We start from the raw sequence: 11,133 nt of genomic DNA, 5'->3' as shown, positions 1-11,133 counted from the left end.
TTGCATTTTCTACAAACAGCAGTTTACTTGCTTATTCAGAATGAACATTTAAAAAAATAATGTTTTATTTATTATATGATCTGGTAAGCCTTTAAAGTAAAATCATGATCCTTATAGATTATATTGCTGTGTATTGAAAAAAAGGCTGTATTTGTACTGCCTTCTAATTAAAAATACTGTCTTAATGATATGTACGGAAGTAAACGGCATTACTATCAAAATTGTACAGAATGCGAATACAAAAATTCTTTGACTTTTGCATAACCTGCTAGTCAAGAGACCACCAACATCTTCGCAACTGAAATAACGGTATAAGAAAGTGAGTATCCTCGATATATGAAATTTTGTGGTAACTACGCTTGCGTAGAGCTTATATGCGTAAACGTGCAAAATTCTACGTGAGAGTGCAAAATCGTTTTATTAGAATGTTCCTGGAACTAGTGACAACTCCAAATTACCGGTTTTACTTCGTTAAGGGTAAGGGAGCCTTGAAAAATCATTTCAAGATCGTGCATGATTTATAAATATCAGCATTGAGCCATCACCTCCAACATCAAAAAGCCTCCAGACGGTCTTTTATAAGTAGTCCGCGCAGACTATTTAAAAAGTGAACCAGTTGTGCGCATGAACCCAAAACCTTTTATAAAAGTAATTGTAGGGAAGTAAAAAAATAGCTATTTGAAAAAAAAAAGTGGTAGGGAATTAGGCACTGAAAGCTAACTTGATAATTTCTAATGATACTATAATTTAAGTTTTAAAAAATATTAAAAAGACCTATTTTCAGATTAAAATATAACTATTTATTGTATTAATATACATTGATGAACATGAATGTTTTATTTTTTTGCAAAGATAAATTTTAAAAAGGAAATCAAGTGTTTACCAGTCCTTTTTTTTAAAAAAAAATGTTCATTCTTTGGTTTAAACGGATTAAACGAGAATATTCAATACGAACGGGAGAAAGGCCGCTAACGGTCCGAGGCGCCCATATAAATTTTGATGATGTTGAAACGAGAATATTGTACAACAGTAAAATTGGCGTTTTAGTTATATCAGTTAAGCCACGGCAACTCTTAGAAACTTCTTAAATAATTTTAAAACTAGGTGTTCATAAATAATCTCGTTTCTTAAGCAGAGAACAGCAAACCGAACGTTTCTAATGTTATTTTTTGGGGCGCGGATATTGCTTCAATAGTACGAAAGCATGCATAGACAGTTAGCATTAGGATTATGTAAAAACTAAAATAAAATCTGGAAACTTTTCTAAATATTTCATAATTATAAGACAAAAATGATATTGTCATAATAAAATACATTTGAAGGAACTGTAAATAAAAAGATAATCCATGTTTCACTAACTAGTGAGAAATCACAGACTTGTGAGAAAAGATAAAGGTTTCCTAAATTTTTGATTATTATTAAGTAGAAATGATATTATTTACCATTTAATATTTTTTTTTTATTTTTGCCATAAATTCAAAAATATGTCTATGCCTGGCACATATTTTTGAATAATTCTGGGAGAAAAAAAATCAAATTGGCATTCCTTCAGTTCAACATTTGTTTTCGGCATTAATTAGTGTACCCGGTCGATTTACATCGTCTGTCTTTTTACCACCCCTGATATTTTGTCCTGCAGATGAAGTTGCATAATGTGGCACCGATATGCATCAAAGTTTAATACTATTTGCAATTTTATGGTTATTTTTATTTAATCAGAACCATATGCCAAAAGATAACATCTTCATTTTCTTATAATAACATGCTATTATCAACTCGGAACATTTCTGAAAGCAATGGCCGTTTTTGGCATAAACCCACTATTTATCGAATTTATTATTGAAGAAGATAGGAACGGTATCATTGTTAATCATGATAACATTTTCACTTCAGAACAAAGTTGTTTTTATTCTATTTTAGACCAGATAAAATTCCATAAAATTACAAAATTTCCCATACAATATAAATTTCACGATTGCTATTTATATCAGATATCAGCTATAGATATCTAGTGCAAATTCAGATATTTTGGTTTTCTTATTAACTTTAAAAAATTTTATAAACTTATTACCACTTTTCAGTTAATGGAACTATGAAAATAGGATTTAAAAGTAGCATCGAGGCCGTTTTTCGATGGCTCTGTATTCTTTCTTGGAGAATAATATGCCCTTTTCGCCGTGAGTTTGTAAAAGTTACTAGTGACTGCTAGGTCATGTTTAGCCTATCTTTAGTCAGAGCCTTCTATGTTTGTTATAAATATGGCAACAAGGCACCAATATGGTGAAAAGCCTCAGTTTTGAGAAACTGAAAAATGTTTTTATCTAATTTTTTGTCTTAAAAACTTAATACAATGCTACATTATCTGGGCACATAAACATTTGATTTGGCACTAATTTTGATGATTTTAACCTAAGTGAGAAAGTGACGCCGAATTGGTGATTTTAAAGAGAATGCAGTAATTTTTAAAGTATGAAAATTATTTGTTTTTTCTAAAGCCCAGATAATTCTTCACGGCAGGATGGTATATATAGTAAAAAATTAAAACTTTGCTTCAAGTGTAAGGCACTTTAACTGTAACTCTTTTGAAGAAAGTGCTTCGAAAAACCATGATAAAAAAAAGTTAAAAAAATTAGTAAACATTTTCTTTCTTCTTTTCAGCCAAACTCTGCCACAAGACTTGTTTCGAAGAAAGTAAATGTTCTGAGATTGGTAATGATGCCATTAAGTGTTCTTGCAATTCATCTCAGTACTATCTAAGCAATGAATGCAAAGGTGATGTTGCCATTTTTATTTATTCAATCTTTATTTTATTTGTAATTTTATAATGATGTTCCTTAACACATTGCTGACCGGCAACTTTTCTTAAAATTACCCCATGTGCCCGACTATTGTTTTGAAAGCGGATGTGGAAGTAAAACAATTTCAATAAACTTTACAAATTTTTAATGCCGTATGATGAAAAGTTAACAATCTCCTATGTGTAATAGTACACCATGATTGATGCTTGATATGAGTGGAATATGTTTTGCAAATATATTCGGTTTCATAAAGTTAAAATAAATTGGTAGAGAATTAAATAGTAAAACTTGAAAGTAAGGAAAACTACGCCCACTTTTTAAAACAGTCACCACGAGATAACTGCTAACGAAAACACGAGTTAATTCGTGACCGGTCACCAACGTTTGGCCACGAAAACACGAGTTAACTCGTGACCTGTCAGCAATGTGTTAAATAACAATTTCGTGCGAAATGACATGTAGATGGCGATGTGGTCAGCATTGCGTATTCACCTCCTTTATTTCCCAAACTAGCTGGTACGCAATAATCTGACACTAGGTTAGCTTAATAATTCGTCACCGGAGTTAGAATCTTAGTTTTTCATAATTACACCTCAGTACCCAGAGTTATAGTGATTGTTTGTTTTATAGTGGTAGTTAATTTATCATAAAAACAGTAGAAATTTGCCTAGTTCAGCAACCACTTAATTGCTATAAATTTTCAACCCATTCTTTACATAACTATTTATATGTCTTTCACGTAACGAATTATTGTGGTAAACAGGAATGTTTATCTTAACATTTAATGAACGCGTAATACGTTTTATGACCAAAATTTATGGACCACTATAATAATTTTTTAGGATCACTAGACGTACTAATTATTTATAACAATTGTGATATCGTGACTTTGAGCACAAAAATAAAGCAAAAATAGTGACTTTTAAAGTTATTGTGGTGATCAGAAATGCTTTATGCTAATGTTTGATGAACATGTAATACACTTCAGGACAAAAATTAATGCACCACTGCACTAATTTTAAAGAGCAAGAAGACACACTTAGTAACTATAACCACTGTGATATTGCGATTGTTTTTGTTACAAAAAATGAGTTCCGTTAAAGCAATTAATAGGTATTTGCATGAATTTGAAAAACATTATCAAGAAATGTTGTATAGATTGAAAATTTAACCTTTACAAGTACTACTAACTTGTACTCCCAATGGGAGAGTACATGAGGGTACATGAAGACGACTTAATTTGAAGTTTATTAAAAAAAAAAAAGATTTTTATTGATTTTTTTTTTCAAAAAGCAAGTTTAAGATTCTTCGAGGAAATATTTTATTTTAATCTTTCTTAATGACAACATTAATTCATTTTACCAAGTTTTTTAGATTTTTCAGATTTCAATTGGTTCTAAATGACAATTTCTGATTGTTATCGAAGTCTTTAACACGTTCACACCGGGGTGAGCCACCAGTGGGTCACGCTAGATTGTCTCACCGGACGGCGGACCAGAGTAAAAACTGTTAACAAATAAATTTAACTTTTTAGTTTTTTTTCCGGGAATAATAAAAATCCATAACTACCAATTGTTTTTAACGGATGCAATTTTTAAATTGAATTGCTTCTTCGCCGTGATAAGTTTCCTTACCGTGAATTGTTATTGTTGAGAATAGTTTAACTCCTCCCGAATATTATCTAATATGGAAATAGGTCTTCTACCAGTATTTTCTCTTTTCCGTCTCGCTTTCAGGGCAACACCCGGCGTGAACGTGTTAAAGTTTTTAATTGTGTTTGACAACGAATTACGAATTCGTAATCTTAACGCCAGATTATCATTAAATAAAAACTCAAAGATTACAAACGTTATGACACGAGAAATTTAAATGAGAGTTAGGAATTGCAAGTCTAATTCAATTAAAAAAGAAGTTGCAATTCCTATTGTCTAGATATGAACAAATTTAATACTGTTCATACCTAGAACCATAATTGCTGTTGTCAAATGTTGTTAAAAATCTATAAAATCTTAACAATTAGATGATTTAAAAAAAGTTTTATAAGTTTTAGTCGTTATTTATTATTTCCTTCCAGTAGCATGAAAACATTTAAATATAGTTCTTTTTTCAAAATCAACATCAAAAGACGAAAACAATTCTGTAATTTTTTGTTATGGAAATATTTGTTTGCTACTTTTCATTTAAAAATAGTTCTGCAATTTTCTGCTATATAATCTAACGCAATCTAAAAGGAAGTGCTCAAATAATTTTATGTTTTCATTGTGTGATATAAAAAATAAATCACTAATATCGATAGCAAACATCAAAACATTTACCCGTAATTTTCAAACCATTTAGAAAAATAAGTAAATGAGACACCTCAGCACAGTTATGCACAAGTAAGTTGCTTGTATAGCTTATTTATACCACAAAAAAAGTAACATTCTCTTTTTTTTAAAAAAAGGAAGACTTTTTATTTAATATGTTTTCCTAATTTTCTTTTAGACGCAAGCTGTTTGTTTCAAAGCCTAAGAAGTAACTGTCAACGAGAATGCCCTAACTCCAATATGAAACGTGAACGTGGAATCTGNAAAGCAGTCAAGGGTTGCGTTTTAAAGCTCTTATTATGACAAAAAACACTTAAATGGCAATACAAAATAATTAGAGCTGGAACATCTTAATGAGCTCTCTCCCCGTAGCCGTGAGTGAAGTGAATGTAGAGGGAGTCTGCTTAACTACAGGTGGCGCTGCATGGCGTATGCAACATGCAACACTCTGTCATCCTGACTTAGTCGGTCTCCGACTAATTGCTTTAAAGGTAATTATTAAACATCACAATAAAAAGAAAATTTTATTGACAGAAATATTTTGACAATTGAATTGAAATCTAAAACAATAAATTTATGAAAATTTAAATCTAAACTAATTCTAAATCTATTCAATTTTAATATAATATTTAGTTGATAGAGTAAATAAAGAAAAAATGCACTTTTCAAAATTATTAGGCAAATGAATTTCTCTTCAACCTATAAAACTAGCAGAAAATAAGTAATAAAAAGATATTTTCAAATTTCTAAATCTACAATTTTTTTATCTCACTTCTGAAAAATGTGATCAATATGAATATTTTGATCATTAAAATAGAAATTTGTTATTAATATTCAGTTAAATATGATCAATTAATATTTGATTTATGCAATAAAATCCAAAATGAAAATAATAAATTTTAAAAAAAATTCGAAAAATCTGTGTAAAAGTTCTTGCACTAATAAAATTTTTAAAAAATCGAAAGTCTGTGCAAAAGTTCTTGCACTAATAAAATTTTTTAAAAATCGAAAGTCTGTGTAAAAGTTCTTGCACAATTGAAAAGTTTATGGATCTTCCCACGGTTTCATTAAGTCTGCTGATGTGGATGTGACCGATGGTCCTTCTCCCATACCGATCTTGTGAACATTATATCTATCGTTGGGTCTAATTTTTGTCACTGTGTATGGACCGAAAAATTTTGGTCGAAGTTTCAAACCTGTCCCAATTTGGGTTCGTTTGATGGCAACTCTGTCGTGGAGCTTATACTTCGTTGCTGTCCTTCGTCTAGTATTATAATTGTGCTTGGTTTTTTCTTGCATCTCAAGTATATTGCTTTTTGCTTCTTTTCGCATTTGTTGTTGATTTTCAAGTAAAATATGTATGTGTTCTTCCTCGAGGATTTTCTTGATGTGCAGGTCTTCTTTATTTCTCATCTTAACCCCTGTTAGGAGCTCGAAGGGTGTAAACTTTGTTGGTGAAGAAACAGTGCTGTTGATTACACGTTGGACTGCTGGTACATGCTTGAACCATTTGCTGGGGTTGTCAAGGGATAATTTGGTGATGGCTGAGATTATCGTAGCATGAAATTTTTCCACCTGTCCACTCCCTCGAGGTTGACCTGTGGTGATTGTGACATGATCAATTTGTTCGTCTTCTCAGTACTTCTTGAATTCTATTGAGGTGAATGCGGATCCTTTATCTGAGATGATTCTTTTTGGATTTCCAAAAGTAATTTGTTGCAGTTGTAGTATATCCAAGGCATCTTTAGCTGATGTTGTTTTGACTGGATAAATCCATAAGAATTTGATGAAAGCGTCTACGACGGTGTAAATGTATTTGTAATTCTTATTTGCACTGGGTAGAGGACCAAGAAAGTCTATGTGGTATGTATCAAGAGGAATGTCTCCTTTTGGGATGGGATGTAAGAAACCTTCTTGTTTTCCTACTTTACGTGATGAAAGTATACATGGAATGCAATTGGAAATTACGTTTTCAACAGTCCTTCCTATATTTGGGAACCAAAATTGTTGTTTAACCATGTCTTCTGTCTTGTTGATACCAAAATGGCCTTTGTTGTGTTGTAGTTGAACTATTTGTTTTTGCATATCTTGAGGTATGACGAAGAGTTCTTGATTGTTTACTACTCTGTATAGGATGTTGTTTTTGTACTTGTAGTCTGTAGTTGGAGAGTGTTCGATTAGTTGTCTTATGCCTTGTGTGTATTCATCTTTGGCTTGGGCATGGCAGATTTTCTGGGTTGTTTCGTCAACTTGAATTGTCATGACAGGATATCGGCTAAGAGCGGCGACATGCTTCATCTGTTTTCCAGGTCTGTGTATTATTTCGTAGTCGAAATCTTCTAGTAACATTGCCCATCTAGCAATTTTAGGTGGCAGTTCTTTTTTTGACATAGTCTTTTGAAAAGTTTGGCAATCGGTGAAAATTTTGAACTTGGTGCCTACGAGGTAAATGCGAAATTTTTTAAGTGCTTGCACTATAGCTAAAACTTCTAATTCGTATCATGAATATTTTTCTTCTCGTGGGGATGTCTTGTGGCTCATATAATGAATGGGATGTAGGCTGTCATCTAAATCAGATTGCATTAAAAGAATTGCGCCAACTCCTTTTGACGATGCATCGCAATGAAGCTGTAAAGGTGAGCCCTGCTTGAAAAGGTGTAGCACAGGTTCAGTTGATAAGGCTTGTTTCAGCGTTTGGAAAGATTGTTGCTGTTTTGGGCCAAAATGAAAAGGAATGTTGTCTCTAAGTGTAATAATTGTCTCTTAGTGGTCGTGTAATAATTGCATAATCCTTAATAAATTTTCTAAAATATCCTGTTAGGCCTAGGAATGATTGAACATCTTTAGCTGTTTGGAGCTTTGGAAAATTTAAAACAGCTTTTATCTTTTCTGTTGAAGGACTAACCGTACCATTTTCTAAAATATGTCCAAGAAAGGTAATTTTTCTTTTCAGGAAATTGCATTTTTTGAAATTAAATTCAAGCCCATAGTCGGAAGCTACTTTGAAAACTTTCTGGAGTTTTTGAAGACCTTCGGACTCATCATCTGATGGAACAATCACATCTTCCAAATATAAAATCAATGCCCCGTCTTCTAAGAGTTCTCGAAAAACAATTTGTATAAATCGTTGAAATACTGCTGGTAAATTGGAAAGGCCGAAATGAACTTTGATGATTTCAAATTGTCCATCTGGTGTCACAAACGAAGTGTATTTGCGGCTTTGAGGATGAATGTCTACGTGGTGAAGCGCATTTCTTAAGTCCAGATTTGTAAAGACTGAAGCACCTTGTAGTCTATCGAAAATGTAATCCATAATTGGGAGTGGAAATCTTTCTGTAATTAACTTCTTATTTAAACATCGATAATCAATCGCAATGCGAGTTGAGCCATCTTGTTTTTTACATAAGACTATTGGAGCAGAATAATCTGAAGTGCTTTCTCTAATTATACCTTTGTTTAACATTTCTTTAATTTGCTTATTTACTTCTAATTTCTCGAAAATAGATAGGCGGCGTGGACGCTAATGGACTGGCATTTCATCTTGTAGAAAAATTTACATTTCATAATTAGTGTTCTTAATTTTATTTGGCCTATAAGATTTAATAAGTTGGTCAATTTCGGCACGCGTATCGGATTTTAAATGAGATAAATCAACATCGGCGTAAACTATATTTATATTAGATAAAAAATAATCCGCATTTTCAATAAACGCATTTTTAATCTCTTTATTTTCCGGATTTGAAGAATTAAAATAGTTTGTTTCTGTTTCGGCTGACGAAAATATATCGGTTTCGGTTTGTTTATTAACATCGGAAAGAGCACTCTGATCACGTGATTGGGCAGTTTCCGCTTTCTTATTAGGCGCAGACGTCATTGAATCAAACTTATTTATTTGTTTTCAAATTAATTTTGAGTAGAAGTACTTTTGCATTCGCATAACAAATTTTCGGTTTCAGTTTGAAAAGGGAGTGGTTCATTATCATTCTCCATCTCAAAGAATGACTGACCTTCGTCTAACTGACGCGACTGTACACGCTCGTCAGATCTATTTTTAGAAACTGGGGGAGAAAAATTATCGTTTTCTGTATGAAAGAAGTAGTAATTTTATTTTCATTTTTACACAGAAGAAGTAGTAAATGAAAGAAGTAGTAATTTTATTTTCATTTTTACACATTGAGTTTAATTCGAAAGTATTTTGTTGTTAGTTTTTATGCAAAGGAAATTTTGTTTTAGAATAAGGAGAAATCATATTTTCTTTTGAAATTCGATCATATTCTTTTTTTTGCTTCATTTAAATCATCCGAAATATTTGGGGGAGTTATTAAATCACAATAAAGATTTTTACAAACGGCTGCCGTTACTGTTATGGGATTTTCACGAAAACTTGGAAGCGCTAATTTTACTTTTAAAAGTTCAGCTTGTACTTCATTTCCGAAAGCACAAGTTAATTGAACAGTTCCGACACTTATTGTTTTGTGGGGGAATTAAGTGTTCTCGTACGCAAATAATATTGGCTCCCGAATCAACTAACGATTGAACGACTAGTTTATCATTAACGAAAATGTTTTCATATTGTAGTTCATGCTTAGATTCATTAAATATTTTAGCTTCGACTTTGCAAACAGGGTCTCGATTTGAGTTAAATCTACGATTTGAATTAGTTTCGTTTCTGGGAAAGCTTTAGCGGGAATTATTTCATGATTGGTATTCTGTTGGATTTCTCTCATATTAGAGGATTGGTATTCTGTAGGATTTCTCGGAGATCATTTTCTGAAATGTTTAATAAAACGTGACTTGCTTTTGCTTTTTCGCCTAAAATATTTATCAATATTTCAGATTTCATTTCATCCTGTACTCTTTTTGTGGTAAACGAACGTTCTAGAGATTGAAAAAATAAGCTGTAGTTCTCCGTTCTTTTCGGCACAGGCATGCTAAGTGTTCGGACGCTTCTAATAATACTTTCGATATCGGGACCATCTTCACTTGCGTCTGAATATCTAGATGAGTTCAGGTTGGCACTAGGAGTGTTTCGAAGGTTTGCTAATTCGATTTGGCGTTCTAGCTGTGCGAGTTTAATTTTTTCTAAGTCTATCTTAGCACTTTCGCTAATTTTTTCTAATTCTATCTTAGCACTTTCGTTATCTTCGCGGACTTTCGTTCTTCGACGGTTGATGCAACTCGATTTTTAACGAAATCCACGTTCACTTTGAATACATCACTTGATTCAATTAAGCCTTTTAGGGTAATTAACGTAGCGTTTTCCGGTACAGTTATTCCTAATTCAAATGCGATCTGTAGTAGACCTTCTTTTCTCGTATTTTTTTACATGTTTAGTAATAAAGTTGCTCCTACCTGTATTTCTTGAAATTGAAAGTAAATCCTTTTCGTGATGATTCCAAATATTTTTTCAATGGTGTTGATTTGAAGGAACGGCGGTTTTTTTGCTGTTGATGATCAATGGCGGCAGTTTCGTTTTGCCGGTGTAGCTGTAGGAGAATTCTTGTTTCGTTTTATACTGCTGTTGAGTTTAGCTTAATTGAGATAGGTGTGGCCGAGCCCCCATGTTACGGACGGGGAGTGTCGATGAAGCTTCAAAGCAATCTAGGGTTGCGTTTTAAAGCTTTTATTATGACAAAAAACACTTAAATGGCAATACAAAATAATTAGAGCTGGAACATCTTAATGAGCTCTCTACCCGTAGCCGTAAGTGAAGTGAATGTAGAGAGAGTCTGCTTAACTACAGGTGGCGCTGCTTGGCGTATGCAACATATATATATATATAATATGAATTTGCAATAAATTGGATTTGAAACCCATTAATGTATCCCGTTATGTTATTTAAAGTTTTTTAACGATAAATAAATATTTTTCAACTTCTGAAGTTGACTAAAAATATAAAACTTTTTCCCGTAAATATTTTTCTCCAAAGCACTATATACGGCTTCCTTTCTAAATTAGATCTACGACCGAAGCCTTTAAAATATTTCAAACACCTTTAAAATGAAAAGTATGTAAAAAAAAAAAAAAAA

General features: G+C 32.3%; 1 protein-coding gene across 1 annotated transcript in view; it reads left to right on the top strand.

Annotated features, from left to right (window-relative positions):
- Positions 1-2,655: 2,655 nt before the first annotated feature.
- The window catches only part of LOC122272731 (uncharacterized), a gene marked incomplete at its 3' end in the record, with an annotated part of 15,436 nt that continues 6,958 nt past the window's right edge, over positions 2,656-11,133 (top strand). Inside the window, 2 exon segments of the mRNA XM_071185178.1 lie at positions 2,656-2,772; positions 5,283-5,371. Coding sequence (XP_071041279.1) covers positions 5,345-5,371 — 27 coding nt within the window.

This window comes from Parasteatoda tepidariorum, chromosome 9, assembly GCF_043381705.1.
Source record: "Parasteatoda tepidariorum isolate YZ-2023 chromosome 9, CAS_Ptep_4.0, whole genome shotgun sequence".
Classification (NCBI taxonomy): Eukaryota; Metazoa; Arthropoda; class Arachnida; order Araneae; family Theridiidae; genus Parasteatoda; species Parasteatoda tepidariorum.
Note: the sequence above shows the minus strand (reverse complement) of the source record. Positions and strands in the feature narration are given on the sequence as shown.